Source organism: Tyto alba, unplaced genomic scaffold (genome assembly GCF_018691265.1).
Source record: "Tyto alba isolate M040663 unplaced genomic scaffold, T.alba_DEE_v4.0 Super-Scaffold_27, whole genome shotgun sequence".
In the NCBI taxonomy this organism is placed as follows: domain Eukaryota; kingdom Metazoa; phylum Chordata; class Aves; order Strigiformes; family Tytonidae; genus Tyto; species Tyto alba.
The window spans coordinates 22,870,274-22,890,812 of NW_024881301.1; the positions used below are offsets into that span (position 1 = coordinate 22,870,274).

The 20,539-nt window shown below is 35.6% G+C and overlaps 1 protein-coding gene across 6 annotated transcripts in view; it reads left to right on the forward strand.

Annotated features, from left to right (window-relative positions):
- Nucleotides 1–20,539, forward strand: part of INVS (inversin) — a 99,960-nt gene that overhangs the window by 55,224 nt on the left and 24,197 nt on the right. For all 6 annotated transcript variants that reach the window (XM_042798118.1, XM_033004312.2, XM_033004311.2 and 3 more), the window contains 7 exons: nt 399–579; nt 4,212–4,321; nt 8,902–9,073; nt 13,200–13,355; nt 14,863–15,092; nt 16,673–16,779; nt 20,045–20,257. In XM_042798118.1, coding sequence (XP_042654052.1) covers nt 399–579; nt 4,212–4,321; nt 8,902–9,073; nt 13,200–13,355; nt 14,863–15,092; nt 16,673–16,779; nt 20,045–20,257 — 1,169 coding nt within the window. The remainder of the gene's footprint in view (nt 1–398; nt 580–4,211; nt 4,322–8,901; nt 9,074–13,199; nt 13,356–14,862; nt 15,093–16,672; nt 16,780–20,044; nt 20,258–20,539) is intronic.

The following is a 20,539-nucleotide window of genomic DNA, read 5'->3' on the forward strand; positions in this document are numbered from 1 at the left end:
CAAGATTAACTTGTGCAAAAAAGGGGAGTGTCCTAGGAGAAAAATATGAAGATATGTATGTTGTGTTCAACTTAGAAAATCAGATAAGAAGATCTAGTTATTTTTACAAGAGCCTGAGTTAGCCTTTTAAAGATCTGTGTAAGGAGCCACTTGCACAACAGACTGGTAAAACTACAGGGTATATACCTAAAATGAGGTCTTGTACAACAAGTAAGTATAAAAATATTCTGTAAGAAATACTTTAAAATAGCCTATACTGTAACAAAGTTATTTGGTGGTAGAGCTATATTCTACTAACCAAGAACAGTTCATCTCTCCTTATTACAAGACTCAACAAAAAAAATCTGTAAAGAGTATATAGTTTTTCTCTTCAACTTTCTTTTATTTTATTTTTAAAGGAAGCTGCACCTACAGAATCTCTGCTTAACTGGCAAGACTATGAAGGACGAACTCCCCTTCATTTTGCTGTTGCTGATGGGAATGTAGCTGTTGTTGATGTCCTCACCTCCTACGAAGGCTGCAATGTGACATCTTATGACAACTTGTTTCGAACTCCCCTTCATTGGGCAGCCTTACTTGGTAAACTGGACAATGCTGAAGTCATTTAATAATTAATTGGTGTTTAATCTTTGTCTCTGATTTTTATTTAATTCCAGCCTGTCATTATGCTAACTAATCTTTGGAACAATAATAGTTTCTGCTAGACCAGGATTAGAAGCTTGTATATAGGCTTTTTTTTTAAAAAAAAACCAACTTCAGATTCTCCAAAGCATTGTAAAATGTGTTACTTCAGCAGGCTATATGTGCTCACGATTTAAGAACAATTAGAGTATACTGAGATGTTCTTACATATGTAGCTTTGTTAATATGTGAAAAAAAAAAAAAAAAAGCTGGTACCCTAGAGCAGTGGTGTCTGAAGTGGGGTGTGCACACCCCAGCATGTATGAAAGACAATCCCTTGGAGTGCATGAAGAAAATATCGGAACTTCTGTTTATTTTTTATCTGAAAAAATAAGAAAACTTTACTAATATTTAATAGACAGATTGATGCTAGCACCCTCACTTGGCCCATATGTAAGATGGTCCCACAGGGTTTGCAAGGTGCTTGAGGGAAATGAGTGCTCCACAACATGGAGGGATTGACAGTGGCATCGTCACTCTTTTCTATTGTGATATATTGCAGTTTATGTGTGACCAATTAAGTGGATTTAACAATTATATTATCTAGTTTTTACTAAAATAGACAAGTGTCCTGCAAAAAGATTCCTGCAAAGAAACCACAGATAATCTGATAGTGCCAGCACAAGTGAACAACAAGAAAATGGCAGAGCTGGCACTTCTACTCCTAGTACAAGCTCTTCATCAGACACATTAGGACAATCTAATCAGATCTGACAAGAAGTTCTATTCAGATAAAGTTTTTTTCTGTTCAAATTGCTACCTTGAGATTCAGATGCTCTGTAAATTATAATCTTGCATATGTGAATTCTGCACAGTTTGGTTTTACAAGTTGCAAACTAGGTGTTTGCGAAACAGGTGAAAAACCTGATTAAATATAAGTAGTCTAAATACAGGGAAACACAACTAATAAAATGACAGGCACAGAAATAATATAGTTGGGAAAATTGACCTCATATTTTTTATTCTGCTATGTGCAGGAGGAAAAAATAAACACCATGTACCAGATAAAAAGGAAGAACCTTCAGACATTCTTTCTCCACTTTTAACGGGCTTCTTCCCCATGACCCTCTGGGACACTGCAGACAAAGCATGCCAATAAAGGAATCAGATATCTTGCTGGAGTGGATTACTGCAACTCCAGTGACAATATACATGTAGTTTGATTGTGTTTATTTAAAAAAAAAAAAAAAAAAAAAGAAGAGTAGTGTTCTCAGATTTACATTCAAGTAGGGATATTGAATTTTTACAGAGAAATTGCGAAACTTTTAAAGTGCCATGGGATCGGTCTCACAAAGAAATAGTTACTATCACTTGGTTCTGTCCAAGAAGAAAAATTTATTGTGTTTTGAAATTGATTGTATTTAAGAGAGAAGTTTTGTCTGTGGAAAAATGGATTGTCTAATCAATGTGGAATAAAGGGGGAAAATGTGCCAAGACCTCCAGTGTCCTTTGTGAACTTGATGAGGTCTCTAGGTGGCATATGCCCATGAGGAACTTCTGATTGGTAAATCATGATTCATTTTTAGAGTTCTGGTTTTAAGTAAGATACTGGATGCTGCATATAGATCTCAAAGGGTCTAAAAGCTTACTAAGTGGGTTAACTGTAGGAGATTTAAGTATTGCATGGATACAGCCACAAATATTCCATTAAAAGTGATGGGTTGCATGTGGCTGCATCTTAGGGCATTGTTACTCCCGTTACCTTTTCTTTTGTGTAGATAAAAGTCTCATCCAAGTTACATCTCTTCTAAATAAAAGTATTACAGAAAGGACAGTTCTCAAGAATTGAGTTTTAATGTTTACGTTAGTATCCAAGTGAGATCCATCTTTGCACCAATTTCTTTACTTTTGCACCCAATACAAAACTTTTTTTCAACTCTCTTGAGCCTTCTTTCTCATAGATAATTTAGGTAGACCTAATTTAGGTAGTCCCGATTACAAAGTTCAGTTACCCTTTTTCTGGTTGTGTGTCCTGAAAGTTCAGGCAACTTTTTTTCCAGGCTCAGTACTCCTATGTTTTTTCTCTCAAGATTGCACTCAGAACCAACTTCTTCCAGTGCACCTCCATTCACTTCTTACAGTCTTGAGATGGGAAAAGCATAGCAATATTGCATCTCTTCTTTTTAGTGGTTTTCTGATAGGAAGGGACAGTGTGTTGTGATGTTCTGGGTTCAGGCTTGTCTTAATGGCTGAAAGTAAAGAGCCTTCCTGTACACCCCAAGGGCCCTAGAAGAAAATAATCCCCACATAGCTCTTCATCCTTTTTGACCCAAGTTGATCATTTCCTTTCATTTCTGATACCTCTATGCATATAAAGTCTGAAAGTGCCATTCCACAAAAGAAGGCTTGCCTAGTCCCCCATCTCATATGTTTTTAAAAGCCACAGACCACAACAACTGTTACACAGCTTCATTCTGTAATTGTCAGTGTTTTCATTAAAAAAAATCTACTGCTAGTAGAAAGGCTTACCTACTTTTTTTTTCATTTGTTCTAAAGTAATTCAAGTCAATTCTGCAAAAGTAACAAACTGCAAAATTGATTGTTTTCCCCACACACAAGATACTGGGAGATTTCTCCTGTAAAATCAGAGTATTTTTATGTGATTTTTGCCTTACAGTATCAAATCATTAAGATATTCTGTGAGCTGCATATGCCTACAAAGGAAAGCATATGAAGGGATCAGTTGACTTCAGTAGCAATGTACTATATTGTGTCTTTGTTTTCCTCTCTGTGAAGTGGATATAAAGTTTGTCCATTTCCCATCCCTACCCCCATGTTGTGGTTTTAATCTAAAATCACTCTAATCTGGTTCGATGGAAGTTGTGTGTGTCAGTTTGTTGCTTATATGGCAACTGGTAGTAGACTAGACTCCAGATTCTGTGATATGTCTTCAGTTGAAATGTTGATTGAATAAAACCTAAGTAAAGAATTTACACTTAATTTCTGTAAAACAATGTGATGTAGGATGAAATTTTCAATGTTGGTTTAGCCCACCTTTTAATGTAGATGGACAAATGCTCATCATCATCAGTCTGTGTTCACTTTACTGCTTCTGACCTTTCACTCAAATGCAGCATCTCAACTGAATTACCAGAAGCTTTTTCTGGAAATGTTCAACTCATTCGCTGCAAAGTTAATATCACAGTTTTCTGACCAGCTACTGCTGTTTTATTTGTTTAGGGAAATGCTTTAGTGATTTCTTTTAAAAGAAACAGGAAATCTTTCCACATATTCCTATTCAAAGGTAATTACAATTTACAGATGCCCATCAAAATTGAGGATACTGAGTGTGGAACTGGAACACTATTGGGAATAAGATGCATGACAGGCTTAGTAGTTCAAATATCAAGTCTTATGTTTCTCTCTTATGTTTAGACTATAATGGCTACAACACAAACATTCTATTATTTATTGAAGTCTGTTAATTTTCTTATGTTATTTGTTGTTTGTTTTTTTCTTTCTTTTTGATAGGACAGTGTTTAACTTTAGGATTCAATACATATCTGGTTTTATTATATTATTTTTCTCAGGTCATGCACAGATTGTCCATCTCTTATTAGAAAGAAATAAGTTTGGAACTATCCCATCTGATAGTCAAGGTGCAACACCCCTACATTACGCAGCACAGAGCAACTTTGCTGTAAGTAGCACATACCCTAAATGTGAAGTAAATATATTTTGCTGAAATATTTATAACATAACAAAGTGATTGAGTTGTTTTTAAAATTGTATAAACACAGTGTTGTCTGCACAAGCTTAATTCAGAATTTTCCTATGTTATGTGATATAAATGTGGTTAATTTCAAACTATTAAAAATAGATTTAAAAAAAATATAAATTGCTGTACAAAGAAAGGCCCTCTGATCTGTATGCTTGCATCAGAACACACACTAGTCATTTAGGTACTTCAGCAGAAAGCAGAATGGCACCTACTATTTTACAGTGCTTTCATTTTTCAAGGATCGTTATAGCAAAATTATAAGGTATCTAGAGTATATCACCTGTATGAGTATTTGCACATCTGCTTTACTATCAGTCAAACCAGTCTTTGCCTTCAAGAACATGATTAACTTATGAATATTTGCTATTATGAATGAGCCATTGTCTCACAAAGCATGGCTAAAGAGCGAGTACCTCAGAATCATAGCATAGTTTGGGTTGGAAGGGACCTGTAAAGGTCATCTAGTCCAACCCCCTTGCCATGAGCAGGGACGTCTTCAACTAGATCAGGTTGCTGAGAGCCGCATCCAACCCGACCTTGAAGGTTCTCAGGGATGGGGAATATGGGCAACCTATTCCACCTTTTGTCACAATTCTCCATGAGCACTATATTTTTAAAAGTTTTTAAAAGTTTTTAATATTTTAAAAATATTTTTTATGTTCAGACAACAAAGAAAATTAGTTTCTCAAACAGCCTAATTCTTATATTTTGGTAGAATAGGTAATTTTTTTCCAAAGCAAGACCAGATATGGTAGAGCTAAGTATAAAACTCAGCATTTTAATGATTGCTGGTCATAGATATTACTATAGAAGTAGTTCTCAAGCACTGGAACTTAAGAAGGCTTTTTTCATGCTCCTCTGTCTCTCACAGTTGAATTAAGCCATGCGTAGTAAGCTGAGAGCTCCCATCTATGTTTTCTTCAGTTGTATTATTCATAACCTGCCTTTACAAAAAGGGTTTTTTAGTGCCTAATTAATGCAGTTATGTAGTGCATATTGCAGCATTTCCTTAACAGGGATACTAATTCGGGTCCTTCTTGCCTACCAATGTGTTAGTTGTCATTAAACAATTACAATTTTAATGCCCTTGAGAACCACTAAAGTTAACAAATCCAGAAGTACTACTGAAAGAGGGAACTGACTGATACATATGAATACCACAGCTGTCGCCCTCTGTTTCCTTGAGAGAGTGAGTTTTGGGGTTTTGGTGGGGTTTTTTAGAGATGGTCTTAGTAAAATCATAGAGATTTTTATTTTTTTTTTTAATTCAGACTTTCATTGGAGCATATCTCTGTGTAGAATTTACACCTTTTTGGAGATTTTTTTATTGATGCTGATTATTGTCCATTATGTGGTATGTACAGTTTGGGTCTGATTAACACGCCTAAAATATTTATGTTGTAAAAACCTTTCCCCATGAGTTTGAGTCAGACTCATGGGGAAAGATAGAATGTTTTTATTTACAATCTGGTGGTTATCTCCATGTGCTTTTTTTTTTTTTTTTTTTTTCTCTGTATTGATACATTCCTAAAAAAAGATTTTTTCATACTGGCTTGCTTTCTCTGGACTCAATTGAGTAATGATGAAACATCTTCATTATTTTGTTGCCTTTTGATCCCACCAGCCAACCAAACCATGATATTGTTTAGGTTTTCATGGGAAAATAGAGTAGGTGGTGGAACCAGGCATTCTTTTGTAATCTTGTGTACTTAGAATGAACATTCTGTTTCACATCTTACATGAAGAATCAAACAGGAGAGTCACATTCAGATTTGCAAACTTCTTTTAGCTGGTGATGTATCCAAGAGCCCTTGTTTATGCATGTCTAAATTATGTCTGGAGCTTCTCTCTTTTTTACCACTATGGTTGTTTCTGAGCACCACTATTTGCTTTTTTTTTTATTATTAAATACAAATACTTGAGCAATTCCTACCACTGCAATCCATATACATAGTCAAACAACTGAGCTGAGACATATCAATGTTTGTTTTGGCAGTAGCACCTATATATTTATGGTTTGAGAGCCATGTTGTTGTTCTGCTCAGTCCATCTAAATTTGCATAGGTGTGGTGTGTTTCTCAGTTAAAATGCGACGTTTCTTAGTCCCTAGCAAGAGAAAAAAGTTTGTTCTTTTGTGTTTATTATGAGTATTTGTGTTGTTTTCAGTTTTACTTAACTCAGTATCTTGTTCTTTGCTCTGTTTTTCTGCAGATTACTTACTCTGATATTTTTGTTTTTTAAATACTGAACAGATTTAGCCAGAAAATCTATGTGAAGAATTTGTTCTCTAAGACTAATTTATCCCACTTACTATAGAAGGAAAAGTTCTAGAAGAAAAGTTACCTAATATAACCACCCAAATAGGTTGCCTGAAATTTTAGATGGCTTATGTATCTGACAGAAGATTCAAATAAACATCCTTTTTAAATTTTTGAACTTCATGTGTGAAGGCAGATGCTTTATTATTATTGATTTTAGTGTGCAGAATGGAGGACTAAATATATGTAATTTTTTTCTGAAATTTTCCAGAGATGTCCGAGACAATGTACTTCCCTTTCACATACTTGTATAGATTGGTCTAGTAAATTAAATGTAGACACCCCTGTCTTATTTTTGAATATTCAAAAATAATATTTAGTTTTTTTCAGAGTCTCTCAATAGCACAGAATGAAATGATGTGGATTTACTTCTCTCCTTTTCTGTTGTTTTTCAGCTTTGTTGTTTTTTATGTGTTCTCCACTTACTTTTAATAGAGATAAAATACACGTGATTTTTCATGACAAAATACATGTAGAATTAAGCTGATTGATACTTATGTTTTCTGGTTACTTAAGCATCCTGTTCAAATCTAATTTCATTTTGTTTTCAAGTTGTGATAAATTCATTTTGGAAAATAACTCTTACAGCACTATGGGATTTTCTTCCACTTTGTCATATTAAAAACTCTAGGGGAAAAAAAAAAAAAAAAAAAGAGCGGCTGAAAGAAACATTGCTTTGCTAAAACTTAATGGAAAAATGAAATTACTTATTTATGTTTGTAGGATGTGTGCCTTAGTATTGAAAAGGTCCAGCCCTCATACTGCTTTTCACTTTGCAGGATTTCAAGCAGTGCAGAGTACTGGTAGGGTGCTGAGTTGCTGGCCTAATGAGTAGCCGTTTGTGTCTGAGGTGTAGTGGTCATCAGTGTGAGTGCACAAAGCTATAAACACATGCTGGCTGGTGTGGAAGGCTTCATGCTTCCATCTTCCATTCCTCATTATTTCTGGCTGGACCTTTTTACAATAAACTGATAGTTCAGATGTGGACCCAAATTCACAGAGCTATTAGGATCTTAGGTCACATTAACATAAGAAAAATTAGAAATTTCCTATTTCTTTAAAGGGATGAAATAATAAGTAGTAGTTTAAAAAAATTCAAACTAATCAATAGGACTTAGGCATTTAAACACCTTTATGATTATAAGCATTTGATTCCTTATAGCCAAGGAATCCCCATCCTACCAAGAGCAGTGATAATGCTATTTTGGGGTCACACAGGGGAAAGATAAAATAGTGTTAATACTAAAATATAAAAATAAAATAAAATAACGAAACCCCCTTTTTAAAGTTTTTTGTGGGCTAGCCCATCAGTGGCTCTTAAGACATATTTACCAGTTGTTAAATACACAGCCTTTGTAAGGCATTAGATAGAAAACGGAAAATCTTCCCCTAATTATTTTTCTAGCAGTCATGATTTCCTCTCCCTTTCTTTCCTTTGTGGCTTGTTAGGAATTTAGCAGCAAGTTAAACAAGTGGACTTGTTTGCTGAGGGCTTAGCACAAACACGGCATTTGAAGAAATAATTCTTTTTACTTTTATTTAAATAGAGATTTTAGTGTAACAGTGACAGTGGAAAGCCTGGGCTCCTGGGCTCAAGTATAAAGGTTTTCTTAATTTGTTTTTATTTATAATGCTTCAGTAATTAGTAACCTGTTGATATTATTAAATATTAGGAAATTTGTCTATGTTGCCCCAAAAGTACTTTTTTTTTTTGTTTAATAGACAAATTATTAGAGTTTGGCAGACTAAAATTTGCATGTGCAATCATATTTAGAATGGGAACAAATAAATATGTCAGGAGAATATTCTGAAGGAACATTATTTTAGCATCATAGTATTACAGTAGTGTTTTGATAAGCCAATAATATTTTTCACATTGCTTTCTTCACAGTGACTGCAGTGTCTTTTACTTCCTTATGATGAACACATGATGTTTGACACTAAAAAGAAAAAAGTATTAAATAAATGGGTGTTCAAGTCATAGTTAAGGATGCACAGTGAACATTGATGAAGAAAAGGGCATAGCAGAAAATACAGTGCTCCTGTTGGGCTATCACTCTATATAAACATAAAAAGAAAAAGGAAGCTTTGATTTGCTTCATAAACTGCTAAATTAAACAGAAGAGTTCGTTGTTGTTACAGATTCCTTTTAATGTTAATTTCAATAGTATGTCTTTTCAGGAAACAGTTGAAGTATTTTTGAAACATCCTTCTGTAAAAGATGACTCAGATCTTGAGGGAAGAACATCCTTCATGTGGGCAGCTGGCAAAGGCAGTGATGATGTCATTAGGACTATGCTGACTTTAAAATTGGATATTGATATCAATATGACAGACAAATATGCTGGCACAGGTAAGATGCTTTACAGTAAAGAACCACTGGATGTTTCCAGTTAGTGTGATTTCCACCAAAAAAAAACATTATTGGGAGCTATATTACTCTTTTCTTGGATGCATACCTTAATCCTGAAAATATTTCTGCATTAGTTTAATTATATGCGTGAGTCACTTCTTTGCCTTATTGTGGGAGAGAAACAAATCTTTCCTCCTCAGATTGAACCAGTTAATTTGAAACATAGCTAGAAGAAGAAATGTACTGCTTTGCTGCTATTTAGTTAGATCTGTAATTCTGGGAAAGGAAGAGCTGTTCTGTATTTTGAAGAATAAAACGAAATATAATTGCATAAAAATCCCTCCCTGAAAACACCTGCTAAAAAAAATTGTCAATAAATAAATACTTTGAAACAATGTAGAGCAAATGAACCAGTGAAATGTCTGAATTATCATCATGAAAATCGTACAATAGTTATTTGTAAAGATAGTGTCATAAAGATTAGAACTATTGCACTTCTGTTGTCCAAACAAGAGGTTAAACTTTATATCCCCCAAGTTTATAATCTCATTATCTGCCTGAAGCAAAAGATAGGTGTGCAACACAGTGCTTCAGAACTCAAGCGTGAAAGTCATTAAATTCAGAATTTCCTGTAGCAATTATGAATTTTATCTCCTTTAATGAAAAGTTATAAGCATTTGTAGTAGAAATATTGTACCTCTATAGTACTTTCAACAGAAATAGAAGAACGGTTCTGTCAGAGAGACAGGTGATGAAGTGTATATGTATTCAACAGTGTTGGAAATACAGGTAAAAGTAGTGGAGCTGTAGGGTGTGCTGATAACATGGAGTAAAAATAAGAGGAGAATGTGGATCTGTTGGGCATAAATTGGAGGGGTTTGATGTAATGGGGCTGCAGGGGTAAGCTGTGTGAGAGGAGGTCATGAACGACCCTGTGCCAGTCATGGCCAGGTCACAAATTTAGAAGTGCAAAAATGGATAGCACACACCCGTGAATAATTCAGAAGAGGACATTTCTTCTGAAAAGAAAACTGTTTTTTTTAAGCAAACAAGAATGTATATTGCAATGTTTGTTTGTATAAATTTTAATATATTTGTTTTGAAGTATACTCAAGCATCATCTTTTGGCCGCACACACACAAACTAGCCTAAGCTGAATGCTTAGATTTAGGGAATTTACAGTGTAGATATACCCCAACCAAGAAACAAAGATAGGAGTTTAACAGCTCTTCTCTTTTCAGATCACACTTCAAATAACATACAAATGGTAAATAAATGCAATGTCAGGGTTGCATGGTTCAGGATGTGAAAGATAGCATGTATGGATATTACTTTCATATGAAAAAAAAAAAATTTCCTTTGGTGGTGTAGTGGGTCTTTACACAAAAAGCCAAATACAGTTACCATAAAATTTTATTTAAATATCTAAATTCTAGCTTTCCTTACAAATTAACACACAAAAAAATCAGGTTTTCCAAGTTATGATATTTTGCATTTTTGAGTTTAATAAACAGTGTAACAAATAAAATCTCAGTCTTCATGTTTGATGACTTTACAAACTACATACTCTACAGTTTTAGTCTTGTTTTATCTTTTACCAGTCTCACCTGTATTTGCTCCTTCCTGACAGTTCCCTTTTAAATAACTCACAGTATTTGTTTCAGACCTTAAGGTGCAGTAGTGTTGCAGTCACTGTGCAAACCTCCTTACAAAGGATTTTCTTCTTTGGAGACAGTAATCACACAGTGTTTCTGAAATTACTCAGGTGTGGATTTCATGCTTGAATAATTCAGGTGGTTGGGTTTATTATCTTTCAGTCTTAAACCTTTCATAGCAATGATGTGTAATCACCTTTTAGTCTTGATTTTGTTGTAGGGCTTTTAATCCAAGGAAACGAATGGATTTTCCATTTACTTGAAACTGCTGTTGTGTAGAACACACTAATAGCCTTAAAGTGGGAACTACGCTGTTTGTCACTTGCTGCCGAGCAATCTGAACTTTACGATTGTGCAAGCATGTGCAGTAGCATGGGCTTTATTATAGTGAGCTGTAAACTTAAAAGGAAGTCCACTGGTAAATCACTCTCTGATTTCAGACCTGTTTTTTTTTCTGAAGGTTCTTAATCATTCCCAAGTTTTGGTGAGGGAAAAGGAGAGTTGTATTCTGACAGAGAACTATGCACTAATAGAAAGTAGCGTACATGCCACCGTGCCTGGGATACAGTTGCTGAGGAGAGTTCAAGGTTGTGTTTTTCTGACTTTTGTGTGGGGGCTTGGTTAAGCTCAGTTATAATGTTGCGTTAACACAGCCTTTTGCATTTACTTAAAAAGAGCAAGCTCTCCATTCAGCCTTGCTAGAACATCGAGACTCTCCGCATTGTGTAGGAGAATGACACCAAGGGAAAGGAATTTCCCTCTTCTCAGAGATCAGCGCTGCAGGAGCATTACAGGGGCAGCTTTATAGCTCTGCCGTCACTGCGTACAATGGAGAGGGCTCTGGCTGCCGGCTGAACAAAGGGCCTATTGTGACCAGCTGGCCGAAGAATCTCTTCAGTCACCGTGACTCCATCACAGAAAATTTGGCTTACAAGAAAATATTGAGCACAAAGTGCGAAACGAGATGCCTGCGTCAGAATGAGTGATAGGGGGGAAGAGCTGGCCAAGCTGACACAGCAGCTCTTTTTCTATTGTATTGTTATACACACCCCATGTGTCATCTGATGGAGTGGTTTACTGCCTTTGGTTTCATAAGAGATGCAGTACAAAAACCAGAACCTAGAGTTTACTGTGAGGTCAGACCATGAAAACCAGGCCCATCCAAATGTACAAAGCGACAGGGATCTCATTCTTGTCAAACTCCTCCTGATAGCCACCTACTCACACAGCTGCTGCAGAGCTTACTGCTTACAGATATTTTTCACGAGTGCGATGAGCACCCCTATGCTTTTTAGCAGCAACAGTTAAACATCAGTGTCATCTTAAAGGCATGATTTCAATTACTAAGGCAGCACTTCTCACACTGTCTCTGGCTGTGACCCCAGTTCTTGTAGGAAGTGCCTCATTTGTCTGTACCACCGTTCCAGTTACTGTCACTGATTTTGAGAATGTGTGTTTTAAGGCAACACACTTCGGCAGGATTTGATTCACGGACAGCATGAACAACCTGTGCGTTTTAGCAGTGCCTGTGTAACAGGTTACGCTGGGTTACTGTTTCGCAAGCTGTGTGAAGCTGGTACCAGTGGTAAACAGTAGCAGAAAAATATAAAAAGCCTGACTGTTTTGATATTCTGGCTGCAGTTCAAGAAGCAATTCCTTCTAACATTGGCCTTCGTGGTGCGCCCTTCTGTATAATGCCTCTGCTGGATCCTGACCCTGCCTCTTTTAACATTAAACAAGTAGAGACATGTAGGTACTGTTTACAGTCCCACATTTTGCTTGCTTGAGCAGACTGAATTCTCACCAAGGATGAATATTGGTGAAATTTCATGGGGAAATATGAATTCACTTTACTAAGTGCATATTTATGACTTGCACTGTTTTGTATTTCAGTCTAAATTATTTTGTCATCTTTGAAATATTCTACATGTAAGGCAGTATGAGAATGTAGATTATCTGATTCGATTGCTGACTATAGGAACAGCTGGGTAGTTGTCTGGAGTTAGTTTTAATTGAGACAACTTTGCTTATTTGAAAGAAATAAAGGTATTTTCAGGAAAATGTTGAAGAAATAATGAAAGCTTTCTTTCACTGACAATGGCCAGTTTCATCTCCATTGGGGTGATGGAGATGCCACAAAACAGAGGCAGAACCAGATCATGTTATATTCTCTTAATCAGGAGTTGCTAACCTTCACCAAATCTGCAGCAGAAGCCAATGTTGGTGGTGTTAAGGTTAGAATTCCTACTTGTACAAGTTAGGAACACGTTACAGGGTTAGGAGTTTTTCTGCATATTGCTTGTATGGCAAGAAAATTTGGTTAGTGATCACTTGTTATGATTCTTCAGTTGCTTGTTGAAAAGCACTTTTTTCCACCAAAATGGTTGAAATTAATCTTTGACTGTTCTAATTGTGAACCTCCAAAGCTCATCGTATTGTGATTTCCTTTTCCTTCCGCTTTATTCTTTTAGCATTACATGCTGCTGCCCTGTCTGGCCATGTCAGCACAGTGAAATTGCTGCTGGAACATAACGCGCAGGTAGATGCTTCAGATGTCATGAAACATACCCCGCTTTTCCGAGCCTGTGAGATGGGACACAAAGAAGTGATACAAACGCTCATCAAAGGTCAGCTGTTATGAATTTACAAATCTGTTCAGAGTTCTGGTGCTGCTTTCTGTGGGACTGGGAAATAGACAGCAGAACTGAGCAAGAGGTGGGGTAGAAAATTACTTCCCTATAGCAAGTTTTGTCTGTAAGTGTTCTTTGTGGAACAGCATTAGTAAATGTAAAAGATTATCGGTGTTGTGCAAAATGGCTAGAAGTGTTAAATATAAAACTTTGAAAACTGGGATAGTTCTTTTCACTGCTCTTTTCTGCTCAAGCCTTTTCAAGTACATTCTAGTCTCTCAAACTGCCTCTTCCCCCAGCAAGTCATTGTTTTTCTTTCTTTTTTTTTCCCCTCCTGTAAATAAGACCAAATAAAGCTTTCTTCTCTTTTGTGAGAAAGCATTTTGAGGCTTCTTTGAAGACTTTTTGACTATTTAAATGAATCTTTATTTTTTAAAGAAGGTAGCTATCAAAAATCCTAAATCATTAATGTTTTCCTCTGGTTGGTTTTTATAAGCAGTATTTTATTTCCAGACAGGAATAAGATTTAACAATGCACACAGTTTTCGACAATTGTAAAATCTCTGCTGAAGTGTAAGAAGTATGGTGAAAGAACAGTGGTATCTTAGATGCAAAATTCTGTCATTTTAGCTTCACAGAAATGTTCCAAGTAGCTGGAAGCAGTCTCCCTCATACTTGAGATATTATCCCATTTATGGACAGTTGAAGTATCCACACTAACAAGTTGCAAGATTTCTGTCAACTAGCCTTCCTTACTGAAAAGTATGCTTCCCTCTGTGATCTGCTGGGCATATTTTAACCTCCTGTTAAGCTCTTCCTCCCACCCTCTATGCCACTTAGCTTTTGTAGCTGCAAGAGGCTTGGTTATCAGAACCTGAGTTTTGTTTAATTAATATTTTATGATATAGACAGTCATTGTTTCTGGTTGGTTCAAGTTTTTATATTTATGGAGTTTGTACAGGGTTTTTACATCTTAGAAGAAGACATAGAGAAATCAATTACCTGCATAAAAGAGTCTTAGCATGCTTGAATTAAAAAAAAAAATCAAGTTTTTTTCAAAAGTCATTCTTACACTGTGAATATTTTATCTTGTCCGCTTCAGAGATTTAAAAAGAGCTTTCATCTGAAGTCTAATTTTCAAAAGTAATTTTGTTGTTAAGAAATAAATTTCACTGAAAATTAATGGGCCTCAAACAAATAAAGGCTACGTTTTTCAAGGTCATTTGACAAATCTGGAGATTCTGAAGCATCTGAGAGGATACTCAGAAGCTTGTAAAAAAGCTAGATGCTGACCCTCACTGAAATTATTTAATTCCCAGTTAATTTTCATCTAGGTTTTAGCATTTGAGTAACAAAGTTGAAGTTACTTTCAGAAATATTTCTCTGAATTGTCAGTTTACCAAATAAGTTCTAGTGGAACATAAACTTATTTTTTCCTTATCTTTGCATTTAGAAGTTTGTTTTTTTTTTTTTTTTATGTTCAAAAATATACTCGTTTTTACAGGAGGAGCAAGAGTAGATTTGGTTGACCAAGATGGCCATTCGCCCCTTCACTGGGCAGCACTGGGAGGAAATGCTGACGTGTGCCAAATCTTGATAGAAAATAAAATCAACCCTAATGTGCAGGATTATGCAGGTAGAACACCTCTTCAGTGTGCTGCTTATGGAGGTTACATTAACTGCATGGTAGTGTTACTGGAAAACAATGCAGACCCAAATATTCAGGATAAAGAGGTATGTTGTTCTTCACTGGGCTATTTAATTAACTTCAGAATAACTAAATCAAAGCATTTTCCTTTTCTTCAAGGTCATTCTCTTTTCTGGGACATAGAAGCATCATTGCTTCTGGTTATCACAAAAGAAAATGCATCCTGACATAATTTTCCCTATGGCTTCACTTCTTAAATGAAAAGTATTATTTTAATATGCAGCATGAATTGAAAATTCATATTTTTCCATATCACTTCTGACTTCATCAATGTATGATCTTATGAGGAGTCATATTGATCTTCTTTAGTTCCTCATTGACAGCTGACATGGGAGTGTGATTTTATAGTCTGTAGTGTGTTTCTTCAGCATAGATATAGAGCAAGTGAGATTGCACAAGAACTGCTTCAGTTATTTATCCACATACGTACCAGTCTTCCAGGTGAAAAAAAAAAACCAAACCCCACACTGCTTAATTTATATGTTCTTTTGTGCCATTATTCAAGCGGTAAGTGAAATTAGGAGCCAGAATAATTGTGCAACATATAACAGGTTTCTTGGTTATATGACATAATTTCTCAGAAGTTGGTAGAACTTCATCAGTCAAAAGAATTTCACCCAATTTGTTAAAGTTTTCTGTTAGCTGTTCATCGTAGGGCATGGATAATTCCAAGTAATGAAATAATTCCAGGTTTTTTATTATGAGTTCTACGGAGCATGCTGGGGAGATTTTCCAGCCTGCTGCCAGCTCTGTATGGTATCAGCTTGAGTACAGCTGAACACATCAGCTCTGCCTATTTCACACAGAGACACCGCAGCATGCTCTTCAGCCCTTGGGGTTCAGGGGGTGGCTTGCTAGCACTGAACTCGGAATGTCTTCATGTTTTCCTGTGGTACCCAGCCTCCTAGGTATTTCCTACATTTGGAGTTCAGAAAAGCAAGACGCAGACAGCAGGCATGGCCTGGAAGTGCAGTGGAATATCTGTATTTTGTTCATATTAACAAAGCTTGAGGTATTCATGTTGTAGCTCTGTGATCCCAGTTCCAAGAGTGGTCATATATGAACCAGCTGTATAGAGTGCAGCTTGAGAGTTGGACTTCTGCTTCATGTGAGAGAATCTAGACTCCTGAAGGCCAAGCGCATTTTGAAAGCACAGCTGGAGTCTTTCTTTGTTTGCCTGAGCTGATAAGATTTCCTCAAACTTCATCTGATTTTGAATTCTGTAGTAATTCTTTCGGTGTTGTCATAGCGTTTTGGAGTAGCCTAGAAAACAGTCTGAATTGCAAAGGTTGATGTGAGCTGCTTCAGACCTGGGCAGCACAGCTGCAAAGAAAGCATCTCTAGAGCTAGTCTCCTAATGCTGTTGTTAAGATGCTTTAGGTGAAAAGTAGTAGTATTGTAATCTTGTTTAAAAAAAAAAAAAAAAAAAGTTGCTTCATTTTTAAGTGCTGTAATCTTTTATTTTAACAAGGAAGTTTATTTAGAAGAATTAGTTTGTCCATCATGTCCAGAAAAGTATTGAATTACAATATGATTTATGACTTTTATTGTGTCATGATAGAGTTTGGGGATAATATTTATTTTTGTTCTGTTCCATTGTTTACAGGGAAGAACTGCTTTGCACTGGCTCTGTAACAATGGCTACCTTGATGCTATAAAATTGCTGCTTGGTTTTGATGCTTTCCCTAATCATATGGAGAACAGCGAGGAGAGGTATTGCTTGTCTCAATATATTATTTTGTAATTTAGCAAAAGCGCTACCTACAGATTTAAATGCTAAGTGTTCAGATAGTGGCAGAGAATTGTGATCTTGTATCTAAAAGGAATGCTGTAATCTTGGGCTTCAGTGTGAGCAGCTTTTCTGATGTGAAAAGTCTCTTCTTTAAGTAAGACACTGCAACCTCAACTATTTATACTTTTGAACTTTGAATTTACAGAGATTTCTACAAGTATTTACTCATTCTGGTCTTGCTTGAAATATTAAAGATATTTTTCATTTATATGAAGTTGACAGTGGACAAAAGACGAAAAGGCATTTCTACTGCTATTGGAAGAGACTGGAATTTTTCTCTTCTATTTGGTAGGAATACGGTGAGAAGAAAGGAAATGGGAAAAATGTAATATTATATTTTAAAATACTGATTACAAATTACCTGGTGGTTAATTGTATTCTAAAGGCCTAGTTTTAAAAAACATCCTCCTATAGTCATAGAGAGAGAGTACATTTGCATCTCTTTTCTTTGTCTTTCATTGACATATAAATAATAGTTTTTTAAAAGTGACTTGGGTTGTAGAGTTCGAATTAGTCACCTGACCGTGAAGATAATTACTATTAGCAGAAATTTATAATGCCTTTTTTAGAGTAGATGACCTCCTCATAATTATAAATAAAATTATGATCAGTATGCCATATAAATTTGAATATTTCAACATTTTAAATAACTTAAGGACTTCAAAACCCCATATTTTTGTGCTAAATTTGAGACTACTATACTTATTCCAGTTTTTAATTGCTCTCTTTCCCCATCATTTCTCTTTTGTTCTCTAAACCAGTTGGATCTCTTCCTTTTCTGTTCTTATTTTTTATTGAAAAGCACAAATGAAACTATAAGTACTTCCTAATTAAGTAGTGCCAATGCTCTCTTCAGTAATTTTTGATAGAAAATTAAATAAACAGTTGTGATTAAATTACTTTTAATAAGTAAGATTAAAAGACTATTTTGCCAGAAAGGAGACTGCTATTTTCCTTTGTAGAAATGTACTAATGATACTCAGGTATCAGGAAAAGACCTGAGCTGTGGTTTTGCTGTAGTCATTCAGTTAGTATCTATTTTTGTTTCCCTTCTGGCATTAATATATGTTCTTATGTATAACTTAGATTACTCAAAATATAACTAGCGTTATTCCAAATGTCAGCCCTTAAGCACTAGTCCATGTGCGGAACAGAATAGATCCCCAGTATTTCTAGATGAATCAGTCTTTAAATATAATCCTCCTGAGTGTATATATATATATATATAGTATATAAAAATTGCATAATTGCCTCAATAAACACCTATAAAACCTTTTTTTATTGTTAAGCTATCGGAAGTTTGGAACGTGGAAAAATCAAGTTGGGTGTTGTGAGGGAGTAAAAATAACCTCATGGAAATGGTTCATCTGTAATTGGATGAAATTGTTTTTTAATCAATAACAATTTCACCAAATAGTAATTTTTTTTCCAATATATCTATAGAAAGAAGCTTCCCTTCTTCCCTTCACTTTCAATATGAGTTACCAGTTCAAAATTCAAACACAGTGGTTAAAACTAAATAGGTTTGGGAAAAAATGGAGCCAAGATTGCAGGTGGGATTTTAAGCTGCCCACTTGCTTGCAGACATGTGATGAAGTGCTAGTTGGGAGGGTGGTAGGTTTGTCATTCTTCGTTAATTCATTTTGTAATCCAACTTGATGTCCTGGGTGCATCTCCTGATGCCAGGCTAGCTGCTGCTTGACCAACTTCATGCTAAATTACATATAACAGCTGATGGCCGATGTCTTCTTTGTGTGAAACCAGCTTGATTTAAAAGCTATCTGCTTTAGAGGTAACCAGTGGAAGAGAAAATTTATAACAGGCTTTAACTGACACAACAGAGTAATGGCTGGCTGTGAGGAGTGTATGTGAGCAGCCTTGAATGGGCAGTGTCCAGTTGAACAAACCCCTATTCAGATTTGATTTGAGTGATTCTTTACTTTCAAATGCAGCTCTAATGGAATTAGAGAATTCACGTTTAAAAAAATGGGTTTTCATGACTGCGATCCGTAATAGAATACGTTCTCTTGGTACATACATGCTAGTAGCATAAAGTTTACTTTAGTATCTTTTGTACCTGTTAATTAAAATACTCAAAACTACGTATACTTAAAAATTTTTTCTGAAGTGGGGTCCCTTCTGGAGCTCCCATTCCTGGGTTATCAAAAGTCTGTATCTCTTTAAATGCTATCAGCAACACACCTTGACATACAAATTTTCATGTTATGTCATGGTCTTTATTCCTGAAGACACTTCAGTTCAGATACTGTTAATCCTTCCATCAAATCATTGCTGCGTGGCAAGTCCAATTGTGCTTTCTGTCTGTTTTTCTTTGCTTACCAGCACTGCGTCCTAGCAGGTTACCATCAAGAAGAGCCCTAATTTTCACAGTCGCATGCATTGACACTTGCTGTTTGATAGTCTTGTATTTTATGGTCTCGATTATGGTTTGTGACTGATAATTTTCAGTCACTAAATGTCTTTGCCTAGTGTTTCGGTGTTGGTGAGGGAGGTATGTACATTTGGCTCCTGTGTTGACAATGGGAAATTTGGGAATTATTTTTAAAAGGGCTTAGGCATCTTTGACACCATTAAAAAACAGAGCTATTTAATATTTTTAGCACCTGTGTCCATTTGAAAACAGATGTAAGTCTTCCTAGTGCTTTAAAAAGAATATTATCCCTTTATGCAAGTGTAATCCTGCTGCTTGGTCAGTCATACTGTCTTCAGTCACTGTGATAGAAGCTAAGCCAGTTTAGACAGTAAATCTCTAGAACTGAAATTCATATGGAAATATCACAAAAAATGTTTTAACTTGCTTTTTATTTAGATTATTTTTCTACGTGAGAACCTCAGTAGCACCTTTTGAAGACTACTTGCCTAAAGCAATTAATTTTATGGGTAGGGCTTTGGAAGATTTTGATCCAACACTTCACGTAGTCTGCCCTCCCCTCCTTACATTAGGAGACTAAATAAGCCTTAAACATAGTCATGGTGTGTAGAATGAGTAAGACAGGAAAATAATATTAAAGAATTAGTAAAACAGCACACCAAAACCAGTGTTTAATCTGTCTTCATAGTAGAAGTTGCCATACTGTGAAATGAGGATGAAGTAAGTGCACATTATTGTTAGAATTCTGGTTCAATGATAATTGTTGTGGGTTTCTTTTGTTTTATTCTTTTTAGATATACTCCACTTGATTATGCTTTGCTTGGTGAACACCATGAAGTGATTCAGTTCATGTTAGAACATGGGGCTCTGTCTATAGCTGCCATACAGGACATTGCTGCTTTCAAAATTCAGGCTGTCTACAAAGGATACAAAGTTAGAAAGGCTTTTCAAGAGAGGAAGAATCTTTTAATGAAACATGAACAGCTGAGAAAAGATGCTGCTGCCAAGTAAGTCTAAGACTTGAAATCTACTCCAGCAAATAGAAATTTGTCATAAGTTTGTATATATTAGTGTATGATTTTATCTGTTACTCGTCTTCATTTATTGTTCCTCATAGTAAAATTCATGAAACTGTAGGAAGCATATAATGGATTTTTTTCCATACACCTATAGATGGAAATTATTTTCCAGATAATCCCAAATTAAATAACAAGCTTTATATAATATGCAAGAACAAGGCAAAACACCAAAATCTGAGAAATGAGCATGTTAAGCATCCATGAACCTTT